General features: G+C 55.6%; 7 protein-coding genes across 7 annotated transcripts; 3 read left to right on the top strand and 4 right to left on the bottom strand.

Moving 5' to 3' along the window:
• Positions 1–88: 88 nt before the first annotated feature.
• EsH8_IV_001001 (dolichyl-P-Glc:Glc1Man(9)GlcNAc(2)-PP-dolichol alpha-1,3-glucosyltransferase) lies at positions 89–1,760 on the bottom strand (the record flags this gene model as incomplete). Its single annotated transcript, XM_083265891.1, has 4 exons — positions 89–756; positions 806–1,299; positions 1,356–1,628; positions 1,684–1,760. 4 exons carry the CDS (start codon positions 1,758–1,760, stop codon positions 89–91), a joined length of 1,512 nt encoding a protein of 503 aa, XP_083124786.1.
• A 1,096-nt stretch (positions 1,761–2,856) lies between these two features.
• EsH8_IV_001000 (concanavalin A-like lectin/glucanase domain-containing protein) lies at positions 2,857–4,313 on the top strand (the record flags this gene model as incomplete). Its single annotated transcript, XM_083265890.1, has 2 exons — positions 2,857–2,966; positions 3,065–4,313. The coding sequence occupies 2 exons, from the start codon at positions 2,857–2,859 to the stop codon at positions 4,311–4,313; spliced, it is 1,359 nt and encodes a 452-aa protein (XP_083124785.1).
• Positions 4,314–5,597: 1,284 nt separating this feature from the next.
• EsH8_IV_000999 (pentatricopeptide repeat-containing protein) lies at positions 5,598–8,078 on the bottom strand (the record flags this gene model as incomplete). Its single annotated transcript, XM_083265889.1, has 1 exon — positions 5,598–8,078. The coding sequence occupies one exon, from the start codon at positions 8,076–8,078 to the stop codon at positions 5,598–5,600; it is 2,481 nt and encodes an 826-aa protein (XP_083124784.1).
• A 496-nt stretch (positions 8,079–8,574) lies between these two features.
• Positions 8,575–9,493, bottom strand: EsH8_IV_000998 (glutathione S-transferase; the record flags this gene model as incomplete). The annotated part of the gene is made up of 3 exons (XM_083265888.1): positions 8,575–8,957; positions 9,016–9,401; positions 9,456–9,493. The coding sequence occupies 3 exons, from the start codon at positions 9,491–9,493 to the stop codon at positions 8,575–8,577; spliced, it is 807 nt and encodes a 268-aa protein (XP_083124783.1).
• Positions 9,494–10,711: 1,218 nt separating this feature from the next.
• On the top strand, positions 10,712–11,216 carry EsH8_IV_000997 (uncharacterized protein; the record flags this gene model as incomplete). The annotated part of the gene is made up of 4 exons (XM_083265887.1): positions 10,712–10,736; positions 10,813–10,848; positions 10,969–11,084; positions 11,163–11,216. 4 exons carry the CDS (start codon positions 10,712–10,714, stop codon positions 11,214–11,216), a joined length of 231 nt encoding a protein of 76 aa, XP_083124782.1.
• A 1,738-nt stretch (positions 11,217–12,954) lies between these two features.
• Positions 12,955–14,058, top strand: EsH8_IV_000996 (mRNA splicing protein PRP18; the record flags this gene model as incomplete). Its single annotated transcript, XM_083265886.1, has 2 exons — positions 12,955–13,671; positions 13,735–14,058. 2 exons carry the CDS (start codon positions 12,955–12,957, stop codon positions 14,056–14,058), a joined length of 1,041 nt encoding a protein of 346 aa, XP_083124781.1.
• Positions 14,059–15,454: 1,396 nt separating this feature from the next.
• On the bottom strand, positions 15,455–17,266 carry EsH8_IV_000995 (26S proteasome subunit RPN7-domain-containing protein; the record flags this gene model as incomplete). Its single annotated transcript, XM_083265885.1, has 5 exons — positions 15,455–15,685; positions 15,750–16,511; positions 16,562–16,842; positions 16,996–17,040; positions 17,179–17,266. 5 exons carry the CDS (start codon positions 17,264–17,266, stop codon positions 15,455–15,457), a joined length of 1,407 nt encoding a protein of 468 aa, XP_083124780.1.
• Positions 17,267–20,994: the final 3,728 nt, after the last annotated feature.

Raw genomic sequence — 20,994 nt, 5'->3', positions numbered from 1 at the left:
CCGCAACATGGTTTTAGTCTTGTTTTTGACATTTCTTTCAATGCTAACTGCAACTAACACATCGCCTTTAAAGCGAATTTCTTTCGTTTCATGATGTGAAATAGACGACCATGAAGCCGATCCAGCTGCCGACAACCCCCACAGCACAGTAAGAGCTGGTGAACATCAGTGGCAGGAACTCATACCGCTTCCCAAACACAATCTGGTGAAGCAGCGAGCAATACAAAATCAGCGGTATGCTGATCGCGATGTAGAACGTGCTGAATCGGTCCAGCAGGAAAAACCTCGCCTTTCGCGACGCCGGTGCTAGGCGGTCGAACACCATGAGGAACAAGATCAACCAGAAAATGGTGTAGACTGTCTTGATCGGGAATTCTGCTGGAGTGAACAGGAGGGGGAAGAGAGAGACGTGTCCAGCCACGGCCAGGGGCCGGAAAGCGCCAAGGTAACGGCGATCCTTGAGTGCGATGAGGCTGAACGGAATAATGACCAGGAGAATGGCCTTCTCGTGGACATGCCACCCAAAGAGGAACGATGCATAGCCGCACAGAGTCACTGCGCCAATGAAGGCATCCCATGTGGGCGGTGCCTGGAAGAACAGTTTAACCAAGGGTAGAGCCTGGAAGAATAGCGTTAGAGCAAAGCAGGTTCGCGGGCTGATCTCTGGCAGAACCGCGAATGCGGTGTCTCCCACGAGTCCTCTTGTGACGCTGTTGATTGCTTCAGCCTTAACGGGGAGATTGAAGCGGGGTGCGACTGTCGATGTATTAGCCCAGTACCACGCGTCTCGGCCTCAGCAACTTACCGTAAATGAGAAGACGGTCTGCAAAGGAGTAAAGCGCCCATACGTTGGGGGCCCAGTAGGCGTGACAGAGGCCGCGCGAGAAGGGGAACAACCGACTCAGCATCTGTGGAAGTTGGCCCAAGGCGGCGAACGGCCCAAACGCGGCCCCGAAAATGGCTACAATGCCTGCGCCAAGCTTGATGCAGTTAAGAAACTGGATTCTGAAAATTGACTTGGGCGACAGGCAGTATGCCCGAAGCAAGAAGACGAAATAGGCCGGTGCCAAGTATAGGTAAATGTGCTTCATGCACAGCAACGCCGCAAACACCAATCCACTAGCCAGCAAGCCCGACTTGGACCTGGCTAGAACAAGAGAGAGAATGAGGACGCCGTACATGGCTCCGTTATACTGGAAGTGGATGTGGTCAATGATGAGGAGGCCGGGCGAAAGCAGGATTGAGATTGCGGCAGCCTGTGCAGCTCGTCTCGTGGCGCCTGTCGCGGTATCGATGAACCTGACACTTTATGAGCTTTCCGGATCGTTCACGACGTGTAGGAATACAACACTCACCGCTGCAGCGCAAAGACCAGCACCAACTCGGAAATGATGACGGTCCATCGCTGAAAGTACACCGTCTGCCAACTATCGTATTCCAGGTTGTAGACCTTGACCATGGACGGGTCGACCAGCTTCGCGACCTGGGACATGGCCCATTCGAAGTAGGCGAAGAAGGGGGGGTAGTCGAGAGTCCATTCCGACGTTTTCTCGTAGTACCACTCGGGCAAGGGCAGGCTATTGGTGATGGCGAGCCAGTTCCGGTGGACTTCGAAATCGGTGGATTTGCTGCGCGACGTGTCAGTTGCGGTGGTTTCGTCGGAGGTGTCGGCAGTCCACTCACTAGGCCGGGAAGAGAAGAACTTTGAGTGCGCCGGCGACAAGAGCGCATTGCGACAGGGACGGATACGATTCGGCCATGTTGGCGCGTTCGAGTTCCGATCAGTGGGTTGTCCGCATTGAACTGGGCGGTGCCGTGAGAGCTTCAGTTTGGTGTTGCAGCAGGAGCTCAGGTTGCTTGGTGGCAGAAAGGAAATCACGGCCCTCCTTTACTTGAATCTGCCAGGGGTCTTGCTGTCTTGCTCACAGAGCTGCAGCTTTGGTTTTTTTGGAGAAGAGAGACAGGGGTTGTGCTTCGGGTCCGTGCAGAATGACGGTGAAACCAGCACCGATGCCGACGTCGGGGGAGGGACGTGACAGGAAGAAAGACCCTTTGCCTTTGGCTCGTACCTGTGGCGTTTGCTTGCTTGGGCAAGCCACAATAGCGCATGCCATGAAGTGTCCTAGAGCGCTAGAGGCTCCCTGCCACGCCTTCGATGCAAGGAACCGCGTGGCGGTGTGTCCTCCAGGTTCCCAATTCCCCATTCCAGCTCGGGCCATGCCAGTCCTGGCTGAGGCGGGCCAGGGTCCCTTTTATTTCGTCAAGGTCTCCAGCAAAAGGCTCCTGGGTCCGTTCCAATACAGCGAAACAGAATCCAAGCTTCGCGTTTGGAGCCCATCATCACGAGACTCCACGAACCTCCTGGGAGACGACGAGAAATTTCTAGGCCGGACCTGATGCAGTGAGGGGAAATAACATCTCCTCATTGTCATTTTATTTCGTTCTACCTGCGCTGTGTCTCGATTCGCTTTTCGGAAGTTGACGCCGTAAACCCCCTTCCAGAAAAGGCAGTCAGTCAGTGGCCCAAGAGCTTGCAAGGAGCTGCAGCGAGTCTTCGACACTTTTTTCGTGCCAACCTGTCCTCAACCCACAGACACGCACCATCAACCCCTGCTTGGAGTTTCTTGACTTGGCGGGTTTCCAACCATTTCGTTCCCACGTCTTCCTGAATCCGACGTCCGCAATTATTTTTATTCCTATTCTGCCCGCATTGCAGGACCTTGCTTCTGTATTTTAATATACAATTGAACGACTCTGTAGGCGTACGGCCGGCTTCGTTCCTGCACTTGATACCCATCTCCCTCTCTCTCTCCCTCTCCCCAAGGTAGCTCTCGTGCCACCTCAAATCCGGCCAATATGCGTGTGTCGCAAGCTCCCCTGAGCTCGACGCTCGCCTTTTTGCTCGGTGCAAGCTTAACACAAGCCCAATACCTCATCAATGAGCTTAGTTTCGGCTACACTGGCAGGTAAGAAGCTGCCTCTCCACCCATCTTCTGCGCGCCACACAGCTTGCTGTTGAGACGTAACCCAAGAGCTTCCACAGCTAACCGCAAGTCTCCAACAGCATATCACCCAACAATGACGGCCACGTCCCCAACTTCGTCCTCCAAGGGCAACCTAACCAACCCGAAATCCTCTCCAATAAAGTCATCCTCACACCCGTCGCCCCCGGGAACCAGCGCGGCTCCATCTGGAGCACCCAGAAGGTGACGCACGCCAACTGGATCGCCGACATTGACTTTCGAGCCAACGGCCCTGAGCGCGCGGGCGGAAACCTCAACATATGGCTCACCAACGGCGGCTCTGCCGACGTTGGCATGAGCTCAGCCTACACAGCTGGACGCTTCGACGGCCTCGTCCTCGTCGTCGACGGCCATGGTGGCACCGGCGGCATGGTGCGCGGCTTCTTAAACGACCGCTCCACCGACTACAAGGCACAGAGTGACATCAGCGGCCTCGCCTTTGGCCACTGCCAATACCACTACCGAAACCTCGGCCGGCCCAGCCAGATCAAGCTGCGCCAGACCGACCGCGTCTTCAAGGTTGAGATCGACGGTCGCCTCTGCTTCGAGACCGACAAGGTCAAGATCCCCACCGGTTACACGTTCGGCATCACTGCTGCCAGCGCCGACAACCCCGACTCGTTCGAGATCTTCAAGATGGTTGTCATGTCTGACAGTCTGCATGCCAACAACAACCAGCAGCAGAACCAGAACCAGGACCACCAGAACCAGGACCACCACCAGCAGGAGCAGCAGCAGCAGCAGGCGCATGACCAAAAGGCCAACCAGGGCCAGCCCAGCAACCCGCGCAGCGGCAACTCCGACCCCATTGACCTCAATGCTATCCCCGACTCCAACGCCGACGCCATTACCTCGTCCAAGGCGCAGTTCGCCGACTTGCACAACCGCCTGCAGTCCGTTAACCACCAGATCGGTACCATTTTCCGCTCTGTAAACGAGTACGGCCAGCACGCCGAGACCCGCCACGCCGAGACCTCTCAGCTCCTCGACTCGTTGCGCCAAGAGATGCGCAAACTCGACAAGATCCTCGACCTTGAGGGCAAGATCAACGGCCTCGAGCGCGAGATCCGCGCCATGCGCACCGACCTCAACCTGCAGGTGAAGAACACGGAGCACTCTCTCAAGGGCTACATGAGCGACCACCACGCCACGCTATCGTCCAACATCGTCAAGGCCACCCCCGGTCACGGCAAGCTCATCGCCATCATCATCGGATCCCAGGTTGTTCTTGTTGCTGGCTACTTTTTGTACAAGAGGAGAAAGAACGCGATGCCCAAGAAGTACTTGTAAATGAGAGGCGTTGAGTGAGAGTATAAATGATTGGAGAGATGGTGTGTGGGAGGCTATCTTGTATAAATCATTTTTTTGGTTGTACCATGCAGGCCCAGAGTGACTGCTGAGTATCTTGCTGCATGAAAATGTCGTTGGGAGGTTTGGTTTCGCCAATTCGTGCTGTGGCATAACCCCCTGCTCTTACACGGCTGGGAAGCGAGCGGGGGGTAGCATAAACGGAAGGAACCCACGTAAAGGCGGTAGGCAGCGTCGAGCCAGAAGGGCGACGGTTGATAAGTCAAATACGGAAGCGAAAATGTTTAAAGTTCACCAAAGTGACCAGGCCCCTTGGACTGATTTCCAAACTTGCCAGAGAGGTTGAGGTTACAAACTTGCTGGGAAGGGATGTTGCTCGCCGTATCCGTCTGGCATTTTATCGTGCATGCTTGCTTCCCATCGCAAAACTGCAGCGAGCGCAGCTAATCAAGGCTTGGTATCAAGGTGTGAGCTGCCCTGGTTTTCCCTCTGCCTAGGAAACCTTGGGAACTTGGCCCAGCTCTCCTGAGCCATTCAGGGGTTGGGCAGAGGGCGTCGTGTTACGGCATCGTCGCGGAACCACGAATAGCCGCCGGCCAAGCAGGGCGTTTCGACTTGTATGAACCATCGCAGATGGCCTCTCTTGCACATCGCGTGTCTCGTCCAAGGCTACCAATCCATCCTGGCACGCAACAGAGTCGGTCAAAGGCGCAAATATGTGCCCAACAGCTTGCCGCATCGTCAGAGGCTGGATGCGCTGGGTGGCGCTAGGAGGCGAACGTGAGAAAGGATTGTGTGAAATCTCAAAGTCCCCCTTTCCCCTCGCCCAAATCGATGAATGCAGTGGCCTTGTCGATCGTCGCCCGGACGAAGAAACAATCGTCCAACGGGCTCTGTTTGGATCGACCATGCGACTATAAGACGGGTAGAACGTCCCCTTTAACCTCATTGAATTCCGCTCACATCGCGGAACAACTACGATAAGGGAAACGGAAGGAAAAGCAGCCTGGTTCCGCTTACCTACATCGCTATCAGACGCAGAAGCGACTGATCAGGCCAGCGTGCGGTTAGTGAGACCGGCAAGAGCCAGCTGGGGCTGGAGAAAGACATTCAGGGTTTGCAGAGTACATATGCACATATGCACGTTGAGCGGCGGGGCAGAAAAATTCATTTGACGAGTTGTTGTACATCTACATATGGTCTATTTTTGTACAAAAGCGTGTGCCATACTGTTTTCAGGCCAGCTTTATATCGTCTACAAGCCTTCTAGATTTTTTCTAGCAGGTCATAATCCTGGGCAACGGCCCAGAAAGCATGTTTCCAGTACCGCCCATCCCGGTCCGCCGCCTGAGGCCGGGCTTGTCGGCGGACGGTGGTGACCAGCTTCTTGGCGCCGTCCCAATTCTGCCTGTGAACCAAGGACCGGAGCAAGGGCTCGAGCAGTGGCAGCGCGGGCCAGATGCCCCAGTCGTCGAGGTCGTAGAAGATCTCGAGCGCGCTGTCGAGGTCGCCGGCGCGGTGGTAGTGCTTGATGACGGACTCCCAAAAGACGCGGTCCGTAAGGGCACGCGTGCGGGAGCGGCGGTCGGCGACGAGGGCGCGGATGGAGTCGAGGTCGGGCCGGCTGCGGCTGACGTAGTACTCGACCAAGATGGTGCAGATTTCGGTCGACGGCTGTAGGCCGCTGCTGCGCAAGTGGCCGAGTACGGCAGCCACGGAGACCTGGGCGGCGTCGCCCGCCTTGACGAGAATGTGGAACATCTTGGCGTACGTCTCCTGGTTGGGCTCGATGCCGCAGGCGGCCATCTCGCCGAATACCCTTTCGATAGAGGCCCGCTGTTCCTGCACCGTTTGATCTGGCAGGTCGTCGAGGGCGGCTTCAAGGATGATGGTGAAAGTTGCGCCGTCCGGAGCTATGCCCGCCGTCTTCATGCTGGCGAGAATTCTGTCTGCCTCTTCGGAAGCGCCCTTCTTCAGCATTCGTGATAGGAGCATGTTGTATGTATAAATGTCGGGTTCCATGCCCTTGTTGGCCACCCAGTCCAACACCGCGCGGATTACATCCATACGATCCCGTTTCAGCAGTCCTGAGATTGCCGCGTTCACGCTTGCGATCCCAGGCTGGACAGCCTTCGTCTGGGTGCCGTTCATGACCGCCTTATCCCAGATCTTCTCCATTTCTTTGAGGGCAGCCAAGCCGGCCCATTCGTTGCCCAGTTGACCCAGGGCAGATATCCTGCTCGACCAAATTTGTTGGTCTAACTTGAGGCCTGCCTCTGTGATGGAACTCCATAGCTTTTCAATCGGCTCCAGCCGTCTCGCCTGCTTCCAACCGTTCATCATTGTTGTGTATGTCCTAATGGTTGGTTCCATCCCGAGGCTCTGCATATACGCCAGCACCTCTGTAATCAGCTTGGAGAAGCTTACTGCATGTGTGCCATACTTGCCGCACGAAAGAAACAGGATATAATCAAAGAGCTCTGGCGAGTCGCGCAGCCTCCGAGCCCGGTCCTTGTCGTTGGCCGGGTCGATAAGGTCCCTCCAAGCTTGCAGTACCGCCGCATGGTCGTTCCCACGAAATGCTGTGCCAAACCGCCTGTGCCAAAGAGCATAAGAAAACCGCCCTGCTGACTGGCTCTGATTCGGGGTGTTCACCGCAGAGGTACTTGACTCTTTCCATGCCTCGGGGGCCATTCGAGTCACCCTCCAGTCTGCTCGAGGCTGAACATAATTCCACAGTTCTGAATGGCCGTCGAACATTTGCTTGAGCATTTCCTGGTCAAATCGCTTCACGATGGGATCCAGCGCTTCCAGCAGAGGTTGTGCCTCCCCCACGGCCCCGGTCAGCAGGTGCTTCGGTTCGGACAAGAGTACGTATGTGGTCACGAGGGCTGGGCCCAGGCCATGCAACTCATTGAGCGCAAACAACGGGAAAAGCGCCCGGAAGATCCTGTTAGGGTCCTCAGTGCCCCGCATGTCTGGCCTTGACGTGAGCCAGAACTTCGATTCCGATTGCAGACCACTCTCAGCACGTCTTAGGCCGGAGAAGTGTTTCCAGCACTCCACAAGATCATCCAGGAGTTTTGCATCCACAGGTTGGTTCTCCGACTCGGATCGGGAGGATACTATGGCCCGCAAGAGACTGCCGATAAGCTCCAGCCGTTTCACAACTCGGATATTGTTCAGATCGGCGTACAGCTTGCAGATATCTACAATCCTTGGGAGCGCCGCGGCATCGATTGCCCCAAGCTTGGTGTCGATGATCTGTCGCAGAGCCTGCGAGGCTTTTGTATGAAGAACCTGTGGCAGCCGGCCGCCCGGCTCTCGCGAGGCTTGCGGGAGATTTGTCAATAAGAGCGTGTAGAGCTTTGCTGCGACATCCTCCGCGGGCATCTCCTCCTTATTTTGCAAAACCTTATCGAGTTGATCTGCGAGGCGGTACAGCTGGTTGACACCTTGGCTCGTCTCCGGTACTGACTGGGGTTCGCTGTTGATGGTGCTTTCGAACAGATCCAACGCTCTTTGTCTCGCGCTCTGATCGCCGGCGCCCTTTTGTTTACGCGTCTGTGTCCGAGGGGGGGCATTGGGGGCTCGGGTTCGAGGTGGTTGTGATGTCGCCTTCGGGGGAGTTTCGGCGGCGGCGGACGGAAAGCTTGCTGTCGAGTTCGCTCGGGCCGTACCGACTGTCGCAGCGCTGACCAGAAGCTTTGAACGGCATCGCGCGCATACCGCCCTGGAGGCCAGCATGGCGTCTGGTGTTGAGGTGTTTGTACGGTTTTGTGACAAACAAACTTGTCGTGACAAGAGTTGCTGGGAAAAAAATCCAAGTCGGAGCGTCAATGGGAAAAGTTGCCGGCCGCGGGAAGCATGCACGCCGATTTAGTGGTCCGAGACCCCTGGCTTTTGGCCCCTGCGGCATCGAGAGGCACTCTGTCACTGGCATGCAGGAAGCTTGGGCCATTTGGTATCAAGTCGCAACTAAGACTTTGATCAAACATTGAGCTTCTCTGATTCCCATGCTTCTGGCATGTGTGACTTTCAAGTAGCCACTTGCATTAGGTGAACATGGTTTTCATATGAACACATAGAATTTTAAATTTTTATCAAAAAAAATCGAGTTGAATGAGCATGGTTCTCTTCCCAGTTGAAAAACTTCTAGATCGTTGGTATTTATTTATTACAGTGGTATATGTCTTCTCCGGTTTCCCTTTCCCATGGCCAACCCGTCATATATGAAAAAATATTACATACGAGAGATGGTAGGCTCAAATTTGCCATCAATCTCACGGATCTTCTGCGCCGACCGCTCGTATCCAGGCTCCTTCTTGAGCCGGTCAATGTACTCGAACACACGCGGGTGAGCCGCCCTAGCAGAACCGCCTGGCCAGCTTCCCAGCGTATCGAAACGGGGTTCCGCCGCGATGAGCGCGAAGCTGATGAGGATGTCGGCGGCCGACAGGTGTTCGCCGCAGATGTACTTGCCGCCGTTGGGGGACGTCTCAAGCATGTGGTCGATCATGGCCATGTGCTTCTTGGCGTTGGGGAACACCATCATGCTATATATTCTGTTGGCAACCACCGAGGTGATGGGGCGAACAAGGAAGGGCACATTGTCGGATTTCAGAGCTGGCGAAGATTGTGAGCTGAGGTGAACCGATTCCGCCGCCGGGGGATCAAGACTTACCTCCAATGACGAGAGACAGGGTAAGGACGGGGAGAAGACTTCCCTCAATGTAGTGAAGGAGGTACTGGCATCTCGAATATTCCTCGGTTTCGCCACCGATCTTGCCCTCCTGGCCATCCTTCCACTTCTTGGGGATAAGGTTGGTGTCCTGGCCGAAGTGTTCACACAGGTACTGGGTCATGTAGCCGCTCTCGGCCAGCACAATTGACTCGCCAGAACCGGTCGGGAAGATTTCAATTACGGGCGACTTTCCCAAGGGGTGGATCTTTGCCAGCTCAGGAGGCGCAAGCAGGGTCTGCTTGTTCCTGTGGAAGACTTCGACCTCGTAGTTGATCTTGAGCTCTTCGAGAAGCCATAGGATGTTCTGGGCTCTGGACTGCTCCAGCCTTGCACGTATGTGTGAGCTCAATGCCGTTTCAATGCTTTGGGGCTCGACTTACCAGTAAAGCTTCACCTTGGGCTGCTGCTCAGTTGTCATGTTGGCGATGTATTCGCTTAAATCCGTTGATGTTATTCACGATGATCACAAGTATTCGAGTCTGAATCAACAACGCAATATAGCTTCTTCAAAACACCCAATTATCAGAGCATATCAGTCTCATGATAAGGTTTGGGTCTCGCAGAGGTCATGTCCATCATTTTATACGTCACTAGCTCATCGGAAGGCAAAGGGCCCGGCCCCACCGTATTTGCCTTCAGGTGTTCGTTTCCAAACCAAGAAACACTTGGGCCTTCTGTAGCTCCTCATAGCACCACGGGCAGACCCCCCACAATTTAGGCTTGCCTCGGCCTACAAGCCTCGGCATAATCAAGGCTCTCATCCTATCACTTGAAAGGCCATCGAGTCAGAGAGGAAGGAGCTGGTCGCTTTGGTTGCAGAACGCTCGAGACGCTGATGTTACGGCTCAATGACTCTAGTCACTACTATAGCAGGGTGCGGGCCAAACATTCTCTGTTTATACCGAAAGGAAAAGCAATGCAAGTCGCTTTGTTGTTCGTCGCCGCAGTTTTTTGTCTTGAAAGTCGTCAGGAATCGTAGCTAACTAGCTAGTCTCTAGGAAATGTTGGAAACCACTAAAAACTTGTATGCACCGGTAGTCTGACAACTACCTGTATACATACTCTAATTGGCCATCATGGATTTTAAAAAAGTCGAAAAAGCCAAAAGAATAAGCACGTCAACGACAAGATTCGAACTTGCGCGACCGAAGCCACTGCCTATGCTTGTGTCTCTAAGCGAATGCTTAAGACTCAGTAGCAGGGCAGCCCATTAACCACTCTGGCACGTTGACCTGGGTGTGCTTATGTAAACCGGTCGGGTTCCGACTAGAGATACCATGCAGTTGCAATGAGCTCGGTTAGGGGATCTAACAGTGTGTAGAAACTTCTCATTTGTACTGTCTTTTGCAGCTATCACACCCCCCACGTCGGCGCATATGCACAGTGCTCCATAGTCCACTTTGCTCTGGCTAATGCCGCCCATCTGATTGGTTGATGCCTGACTATCGAGGCACAATAGCACATTACCTAAGCAGACAACTCCAAGGCTCGCGAACCATTGTGCCATCACGGAGCTTCAAGCCGCAAATCGACGAGCGACAGCCTGCCCCCCCGGAACCCCCGCAAAACCACGTCATCCGACCGACCCAATTCCTTTCTAGGACATACAGCGAGCACCGCTCGAACATCCGTCAAGATGGCAGGCGGCGTTAAGCACCACAGTGAGCCCAATTGACGCCGAAATCCCAACCCTGGGAGAGAAGGACGAAGGAAAAGATGCTAACTCGTTTGAACTAGAGCTGGCCCTTGACCCGGCCTTGGTCAAGCTGGGAAGTACGTTGAAATACCCCCGATTCCGATGAGCGAAGTTGGAACTAGCCAGAGGTCGACTGGGTTTTGGGAGGGGTTCGGAAGTGGGAGAAAACGCAGTGCTGACCGCGGACGCCCGAACAGACATGCAGAGCAACAGACACATCTTCTTCCGCTGGACGCCGAGAACAGCCCGCGTGACCATCATGTACGCCGTCGTTGTGCCGGCCATCATTGGTTACATTGGCTACAAGACCGACGTAAGCCACCCGTTCCCCCGTCCCCCTCGACGAGCAGCGAGGGCCAATATATAAGATACCACATACTGACTGATGCAGGGTCTCTGGGACTTCCGTGCGAAGCGCAAGGGCGACTTGATCTACGAGCGGTAGAGAAAGCACGATAGCGAGAGGCCGATATTGTAAATAAGATTAGGGACACAGGGTGGAATAGAAGAAATGAAACAAGGAAAAAGCAGACGTTCTCTTTTGTGCAATCTGAGGACTCAGTGAGGGAGTTTGCTCGATCGTCTTGATGGCAACCATGATGATCCCCGAACGCCGATAACTTGTCCGTTTTGACTCCTGGTATTCCCCTCCAGATAACCCGCGACGCCGCGCGATACCCCAAATCAAAACTATAATCCGTCCTGGGCACGTTACATTTCAAGCGCAATCACCATCTGTCACCCCTCCTGCCCCTGCCCCTAGACCGGTCATGCTGATCGTCTGGCAGCCTCTCGCCTCTCCTCCATTCTCCCTCGGGAAATCCACCATCCCCGTGCCCAGAGCGCCGCCTGTCTCTGTCCCGTCCCTGTCTTCCTCCGAATCCTCCATCTCGACGCGGGCCTTGCAAAGGCTGGTTACCCGGCGGCCCCCTCGCATTGAATTGGCCAGCCAGCCTATCGTTCCGCGCCGTTAGGGCGGGCGCCACAGAGCCGTCTGCCAACGGCGGCAGGATGGCACACGAAACGTAGTCACCGACCACAAACTTTGCGTCGCCGAGCGTCTTGTTCTTAGCCGAGTCGGTGTCTGGCAGTGTGGCCGTAGTCCCGGACATGTGGATATCTCCCGCCTCTCCCTCCACGTCGTTCGCAGCAGTAATGACTCCTGTCACACCATCCCCCAGCACCACACTCCCCAGGTCCTTAACCATGAAGCGCGGTGTCTGTGTCTGTGTGTGGTGCCCGCCCGCCGTGGCCGCCGCGCTGCGAGCGTCGGGATAAACCAGTCGGAACGCTAGCCTGGTGCCCACGGACGGACTGGGCAGTAACGAAGGGTCCTCGGCCACGACCTGTTGAGCGAGCTCGGCTAGAGTGCAGCTGGGCCACGTGTAGAGGGAGAGTGATGGTGGGAGGCTTCTTCTCGATGCGAACTCATCTGGTCTAAAATACATCAGGATCACTCCTGTCAGCTTTTATTCGCAGTCTGAAGGCAGTCAAGACCAGGTCTCGTGGGTTCCACTTTACCTGTGGAAGGATCCGTTCTTGTAGAATAGTTCCAGCAAGAATGGGGTGGCCTCCTCCCGCTCCTGTGAGGCCATCGCGCTACTTCTTCAGAAGCAGAGGTGACGATCGGTATCGCGAGGTGTCGGATGGGACGACGTCGAAGAGTACGTACAGGATTGGTGGAGTAGTGAAAACAAGCTCGAACTCGACAAGCTCCAGGTCCCCTTGTGACGAACAGGTACAAACACGCGTTTTAGGCCCCCAAAGGAAAGGGCAAGGAAACGGGAACTAGTTTGTGTGTGCGGGCGTGCGTCCCCCCCTCGACTGGAGTCAAGGTCGTAGGCGAGTGAGGCTGTGCAAGTTAAGCGCGATATTCCAGAGCTTCCATGCATGGATCGTCCACCACACAGGCGCCCCCCGAGTGTGGGGGAATAGGAGAAAAAAAAAGGCTTTAAGAAAAAGTAAGCTTTTGGTTTCCGGGACGTTTTATCCGATTTTCTCCCGCTGCCTAGCCTCTTTGCTCGACGACATCTCATCTACGTTGAGGCGAACACGAACGCGACGAACCTTTTGGTGATACATACAGCCGACCGGACCCACCCGAGACACATTGCAGAGACTCCAATACAGCGAAAACCCCCCCTCCCCTTCACAGCGCTGCCAACGACCGACCAATCGCCAAAATGGACTTCGCGTCGCTGATGTCCAAGGAGCTGGACAAATCCAAACAATCAACGACCACATCATCGTCGAAATACCTGAAGCGCGCCGACATCGAAGCGAAGCGTAAAGAAGCCTACCTCGCAGAACAAGCCCGCATCGAGGCCGAGCGGGAAGCAAAAGCTGCCGCGAAGCGCAAGCGCGAAGAGGAAGACGCGGAGGAGAACAAGATCCGTGAGGAGAAGCGGCAGAAGCTCGCAGAGGAATCGCGGCAACGGCGCGAGGAGAAGGAGGCCGAGGAAGAGCGCGCGCGGCGCAAGCGGCTGGGCCTTCCGGAGCTCGTCAAGGCGAGCAGCGAGGATGTCGCCGAGGTCGAGGAGGGGATGGAGGATATACCTGACGAGGAGCTCGCGACGAAGCTACGGGCACTGGGCGAGCCGGCTATGCTGTTCGGAGAGGGGCATGTGGCCAGAATGAGGAGGTATAGAAGGCTCACGACGGTGGTTACAAAGGGACCCATCCCGACGACTCTGCAGCTGGTGGAGGAGAAGGACATGAAGGTCGACGGCACAGTACCCAAGGACAAGGAGGGACGCAAGTGGTTGTTCAGACAGCTGGCGTCGTACTTCACGATGGTCTTGACGGAGTACGAGAAAGCGATGGAGCAGGAGCGGCGCGACACGACGGCGAGCAAAACAGCCTACAGTGCCATGGTGCAGAGTCGCGAGAACCTGAAGCCGGTATGTTTGAGCCCACCCCTTCACCTACCACGACCGATCCAGCAAGCTAACACCAGTCTCCAGCTGTTCCGCAAATTCGAAAAGTACGACCTGGACGACGACCTCCTCTCCCCCGTCGTCGAAATCGTCAAGGCCGCGCAGGAACGCCGCTACGTCGACGCAAACGACGGCTATCTCCGCCTCTCCATCGGCAAGGCCGCCTGGCCCATCGGCGTCACCATGGTGGGCATCCACGAGCGCAGCGCCCGCGAGAAGCTGCACGACGGTGAGCGTGGGCACGTCATGGGCGACGAGGTCACGCGCAAGTACCTGCAGAGCATCAAGCGCCTGCTCACCTTTGCGCAGGTTCGCTGGCCCCCCACCGACGTGCGGCAATTGATGGGGTGATGAGACGCCGCCGAGCAATCCTCTTGAGACCTGGGCACCGGATTGTAGAATCCGGATGGAACTCGACTGGTGGTTGGGGCGTAGTGGGAACAGAGCGGTGTCCAGCTTGCGAATACGCCCCTCCTGCCCCCTTGAGGCTACATGATCCCCCTCGCCCCCCCTCTCTCCCCCGACGATGTTATGTTAACCCCATTTTGTAATATTTTGCTCATCATTCTAATTTAGCGGGTGTATTATGGTCCCGGCGGGCATTCCGTAGAAGAAGGGAAAGGAAGACGAAAGCGAAGTGCGATTGCGGTCATGCTGGGTGGTGGGTGGGTGGTGAGGACAGGGGACTGCCCAGGAACTTCGGGCGGCCTGATGCAGGCTAGAAGCAAACCAATCCACCCTGCAGAACCACCCACACCCCTTCCCCTCCCCCCTCTCCAGGGTTGATTGGAGACATGCTGCAAAATCCCTGATGGTCTTTTGACGCAGTTGGATGGGTGTAGATGCCCCTCCCAGTGCCCCATTTTGTAGACTCGCCGGCTTTTATTTGTGGTGCATATAGACGGGGGGGGGGGACAATAATGTACCTCGGTGTGATGGTGACCCCCCCCCTGGTAAAGCCCACTTGAGATAATGGAGCATCAGTTCACTTTTCAACACCCAAATACTCATATCCTAAAGTCCACCGGGAATTCTCGTCCGGCTTCCGTTGGACGAAACTTGACAGCACAGTGTAAGGAAACTGTCGTCAGTTGCCCGATGGGTGGTAGCGCCGAGCATATTCTATCATTCTGTCGGCACGGTCGGTAAGCTTGGCGTCGCATTTATTTACACAGCTGGCCGAAGAACTGGGAATAGGCCTATCGATACGGATACAGTTCGGGTGAATAACCACAGGTAGCGTTGCACAAAATGGTGCGAGGCACATTATTCCCACCTATTTTCCACCGAGAGCCAGTCGACTCTTCCCTTGACACATCCCTATGCTTGCTGCGTAAGCCTCAATCTATCGGCGCCGGGGATCCCGCGATCAACACAGCCGCCTGCGCCTTTAGCCGCTCCACCGTCAGCTGTGTGAGGGCAATACCCGATTCCAGTGGTTGTTGGCATATCTGGCGCAAACGTGCCATGACGTCTGAATGATCCCACGGCAGCGTTAAGTGTTGGCGAGTGTACGTATGCTTCTTTCAGGGGAACCAATGGGCCATCGCCAGCGCGCCCAGTCTGCATTACTATGTACCAGTCGACCACCCGGACTTTTAGGGTTTTCGACTACAGCGCCAAGGTGGATCACCAAGAATGCTCCGTTTCTCAGCGTTCCTTCGCCTGCCCAGCTCGCGTCCGACCCACGGAGAAGAACCGCCACTCGGCCGGTAGCCATTTCCTTCAGTGATACACCGTAGCAGGTCTAGCTCAGTTCGCCGCCAGTCGCCATTGGTCGGTTGGCCTGTTCGAACCAGAGCTCGTCGATGCCTTGCACACCAGCATTTCCCTTTCGTGTGTTCTTGACCTCCATGTCGGCTGCGATGATGCTCATGCGTCGGATCCGCTCGGTAGCGTCCCGCTCGTAGGTCTCAATTGTGTCAAGAACCAATCTCTGCAGAGTCGCTCGGGGGTTCGGAGACACGGCGACCAGTGTCTGCAGAAGGGCCCGTGCGTTAGCACCGTGTGAATTCCGTCACCGCGGACACGTCTGGACTCACCTTGTCAATAGTGTTAATGCGAGCCTGCAAAACGCCGCCTCGGATCATGGTAACAAGCTCGTCAACGAGGGACTGGCCCGGAACTGCAAATGCCTCTTCCAGACTGCTCAGAGTGACGCAGGAGAAAGGGATGAAGTATTGCACTATGCATTTACTCCGGATCTGGGAGTAGAGAGTCGGGACGTGCTTCTGGAGGTAGATATCGAGAAGGTAGTCGGCGCGATAGGCCTCTAGAATAGCGAGGCATGCCGAGTACCGACCGTTAACGAAAAGCGAGATGGCCTTGCGGATATGAGGCTCCAGTTCCAAGAAGGTCCTGAAATTCTGGTTGTCCAGGACGCGAGTCTGAAGGTCTTTCCGATCCATAGTCGCAAGAGCCAGGAGGCCACCGTACACTGCCACATCGTTGGGGCTGGCGATATTGCTGTAATCCACACCTTCTTTGCCGGCATCCGTTTGCAGGAAGCTTTTGGCGGCATCTTCGAACTTTTCGAGCCCCATCAGAGCGATCCCCTGTACTATCTTGACGTACGGTTGCAGGCCCTTCTCTTCATCGCCATTCTGAACACCGGTGATCTTACTGAGATTGGCGATGACCATGGGCCACTCCCGACGTTGAAGAGTCACATTGACGAGGTGCTTTCCCACGTCGATGATGTGCTTTGATGTGCTCACATCTGGGCGCATGCGGCTGTAGGCTTCGCCGGCGTTATTGAGATCACCAATGCTCTCAAAATGACGGCCCAAGTCCTCGTTACCCATCTGATCCTTCCAGTTAGCCTACGGAATCCATAGCGGCGTCGCAGACAAACCCGAATGCTCTCCTTGATGAGGTTCATCTTATAGCCCTTCAACTCGCTTTCGAGGTTGTGAGTCTTGGTCTTATTCGCCCTCTCCGTGCTATCGACCCATTCTTGGTCGAAAGTGGCCTCCGGCTCAGAGGGAGCGGCGAGATGGATGCACTCAAAGGCGTCTCGGTATCTGTGAACATCTTGGCCCTGCTTAGCTTCAGCAACGGCAGCCTTCAAGGCGTCCACGCAAAGCGGCACGCAGGTCCGACCGATGAGAAAGAGACGTTCAAAGCGGGTACGACCTGTGGCAATGGTGAGAAGTTGTCCCCTGGAGGCGGCGGAGCCTTGGCAAGCGGGGGGAGAAGGCGGAAACCTGGAGAGGCTGAGCGTCTGCGGGTAGCGAGGCGCAGTTTACGAGAAACAAGGTTGAGATGGGATGGGGTAGAAAGACGTACCTGAGTAGTTCTGAATGTATAGATCCAGATCTAGCTTTGGAGTATCTGATGGCAATGTTAGCAAGGCCGCGCGTCTTGGCACCGACTTCCTATTTGAGACGATGGAATAGGCCCGTTTCGGTGAGGGGGGGGGCCGGTGAGATGAGGCTCAGCCCGGACACGGGCAAGGCTTAGACGACGCACCTCTGACAATGACACCGCCCTGATCGTCCATTTGGGTGAAGAAGGTCAACAGGGCGTTGGAGTTGGCGCCGGGGTTAGTGGCAGCCATGATGGGAGATTGCGGTATCGTATCAGGGCACACGGACGATGGACCAGTGCGAGTGTAGGCTCCGCCAATTCCTGCTCAAATGATGGTCAGCAGGGGCTAGTGATAGGCGACTATGTATCGGTAACACTGATGAAGGGACGGGATGGTATGGTGAGGTAGGCGGTTTAGCGTACGGGGGGTGGGCAGTGCGGGTGAGGGGAGGTGCGGTGGCCGAAGGCACCGATTCCGGTTTAGAGTTGGCCTGGGAAAGGAGTGGATGTGGTTGTGAATGGTGGAATGCGTGGAATATTGGAATGAGGGGCTTCGGGTCGTTGGAGAAATGGCTGTAGTGTAGTCCCGTCGTTTGGACAGGGACAGTGACCATTAGAGAGAGGGGCCGGCAAGGCAGGACAAGGCAGGCATGCTTGCTTGTTGTGCAAGGTACAAGGCGGAAGGAAGCCCATAGAAAGCGGAAGGCGTTACTTACCTCGTGGAAATTGCCGCTTCTGCGTCGTCTCGTGTGTGACTCGGGGAGCTGCAGAAGAGAGAGGGAATGAAAAAAGGACCCTGTCGTCAGTGTCGCACTAAGTACACGCTGGCTACAGATGAATGTGATGGGGGCCAGGAGAGATGGATGGGTTGGGCGTGATGAGAGTGAGGAGGGATGGTGCGCTCTAGCGGAAGGCAGGCAAGAATTTGGGGCTTGCAGCGAATGAGAATGAGAATGAGGAACGGGGGGTGTGGTGAGTGCGGTAACTCACCTTGGAAGGGGTTTGTTTTTTCCTGCGGGGTAACTGAATACTCGTAAAAAGGGAAGTAGTACTGTGTGGTATGGAGTAAGGAACTGGCAAAGCACTGGCGCCGTCGCTCACCTCACTCACTTAAGCAGTGTCAGTGGTATGCCTCTGATAAGACCCTTTGAATTAAAGTGGTACCGCAACTCCAACGTAGCAGGCAGCAGCGATAGGGGATAGAGGGAGCGGAATGGGAGTGTCACATTTGGCAACGCCGATCTAGTTGCGTGTCTTTGTGCCGATGGTTGTCAACCATGCGTCGGTCGGTCGATCACCAGGAATACGGTATGTGGTCTTGGCGATTAGGCAGACTGAGCGTCTCTGTATATGCTGTCCGCCTGCTACCGTAATCCCTCACTACTGGGATAGTATACACAAACCGGCAACACGACAGGCCGAAAGTGCACAGTTGTGCACCTTCATATTGCGAATTGCTCATATACACAAATAGTGCATGCAGGGCACTTGCTGAGTAGAAGTAGTGTATGCAACCTTGATAGTGGAAACTGACGAATCCAAGAAGCCGATCGCACACGAAGGCCTTGCTTCAAAGTTGCAACAGCTAGAGGAACTTGGAGTCTCCTGGGCTTCGTATTCCTGTAAGTTCGCGGGAGCAGGCGCCGCACACCGTTCTCTGTTTGCACCCTGGGCCTGTTCGTGCACTGATTCGTTTGATGACCAAGCGTAAACAGGGTTGGTTGACGGAGAAAGTGCTTCTGACGGGCCATCAAGGCAGCATCAGGATTGGGTCAGTTGAATCAGGACCACCGGCATGGACCAGGGCCAGCATCGGGGCTGGGGCTGCGAGCAGAGCCCAAATTCAAAATGCCAGCGGCATGCGGACAGGCAGTGAGCAAGTGTGCAGCAAGGCATGCCCAGGAGGTGTGCTCGGTAAGTACCTATGCACCATCATGTAATGTCAGTCACAGGGGTCGGTAGTTGACCGAGGGTCTGTTCCAGCAGGCCGGAGGAAGTTGACCTGAGTGTTGGGTGTCTCTTTCTAGGCGATGATTGCGCTCGCTGCAGGACACGCATTTCCAAGGCGCGCGACCGCATCTTGGCCTGCGCATCTGACGCGTCCATGTTCTATGGTGCTCACACGGTTTTTGTTGCTGCCAGACCCGTCTCAATCTCTCGACTGGTCTGACAACGGTTTCCAGTGACGGGGAGCGCTTGGCCTGACTGGTCCCGGCTGCCGGAACTGGGGAAAGCAAAAGATCCCTGCTGGCCAGTCTCGGATTCAGCTGCAGTTTCCAGTGTATGATTTAATTGATTGACGGCAGCCCTGATTCGCGCCGGATCGGTATGGAAGAGAAGTTGAGCCGTCGGGGAAAAGTTTGGCAGGCCGAGAAGCTCGGCTTTCAGGGCACCACTACACGTGTGGTGCAATGGCCAGCTTCGGGCTTAAGGTCGGGCAGGGCCAGGAGGGCCTGGAGCAAGGTCAGGGCCCTGGAATTGAGCGCGGTAGGGTGAACGATTGCCCGGGCATGTCAGGTTATGGGTTCTAACATAGCGGATCATGAGCGGAAAGATTGTGTGAGAGGCGGGTTGCGGATGCGAGAGCAAGGTGGACTAAAAGCGAGAGAGAGTCATGGTCGTACCCAATCCATGGCATATCACAAGAAGTATCCAGCGACGCTGGAGACGCTGGTGGACGTTGGAATGTCCGCATGTATGAAAGGAACACCTGTTGGGGTTGTTTTCGCTGCACGGGCGCTGTGGGCACCGTCGCTGTTGCTGCTACTGTCGCTGTCGCGCCACTCCTGCTCAGCAGGGACAGGTGCGGCGTTGCGGTCAGGTCGGATGGGCCTCCCCTGCGCTGAACACCGGATGACCCCTCCGACACATCAGACACCGGGGAGGCAGGAGCAAGATAACGGACGCAATCCAATCGAGGCGAAGCCAAAAAAGACGAGTGGTCCAGGTACATCTGAAAGGTACCTAACCTGACCTGCACCACATCGCCGCCTTCCTTGCCCTGTGGGTTCCAGGTGGAAGGTACGTATGTATGTATGTATGTACCTGGGGAGCTTAGCGACGTCGGTCTGCCCCCATCTCAAAGCATCCTTACCTTTCCTCACTCGGCTCGCTCACACTGTGACCTGGCTGTACAGTGCGACCCACAATAACAGCATTTCCCGCCCTGCTAGTGGCTGACACATGCATTGAGTCTCTGTCCTTTTTTCGACGAATTCTGCGGAAATAACGATGGCGGGCAAAGGGCGCGAGAGCACGAAGGTAACGTGGCCGCTTCCTTGATTTTCTGGCATCCGTCCACTCCTGGGGGTGTGTAAGCCGACGTCCGCGGCCGACCGGTACGCTTCTTGATCGGTTTTGCAGGCAAAAAAACCGCCAAAAAAAGGCAGGCAATTGGGCGTATCTAGAACTCTCGACATCCAGCTGAGGCTCTCAGTAATCCGATGCATGTTGTCAAGACAAGCGCAAGCGCGAAGGGGCGGGGTGGAAGTCTTGGCAAACGAAGGAAATCGAGCGTGCCAAGACTTCAGGACCCAGGAAGCTCTTGCGTTCCCCCTCCCCGCTCTTGGGCTGACGCGTTTGGTGGGAGTGGGAGTGGGCGCCGTCCTGTGCTGGGCTTGGGCTGGGCTGAGAAACTGGCTGAGGGAGGTGGTCCGCGGGTGCGATGCGGTGTGGTTCCCCTCCCCTTACCACCCCCGTCCAAACCCCAGGGACTCAGGTCTCTCCCGTCAATCACGCCAATCTGAGAGCAGCTCTCTAGCGAAAAGAGAAAATTTGTCGTCAAATCCCACCAGAGACACGTCCCCAATGACGGATGCCAAGACTTCAGAACCTCACCTTCTCCTCAGCCCTAGGCCCTGTTCCTCTGTAGGGCGGACCATTTGACAACGTCCCGTCCGCCATGCGACGGTAATCCACAAACGAAGACCTTTCGAACATTCTATGCGTCTTCTATCCCACCACTCTGCATTTGCCGAC

The sequence above is a fragment of the Colletotrichum jinshuiense genome, chromosome 4 (genome assembly GCF_051148585.1).
Source record: "Colletotrichum jinshuiense chromosome 4, complete sequence".
In the NCBI taxonomy this organism is placed as follows: domain Eukaryota; kingdom Fungi; phylum Ascomycota; class Sordariomycetes; order Glomerellales; family Glomerellaceae; genus Colletotrichum; species Colletotrichum jinshuiense.
The sequence above is the reverse complement of the archived record's forward strand: the minus strand, read 5'-3'. Positions and strand labels throughout refer to the sequence as shown.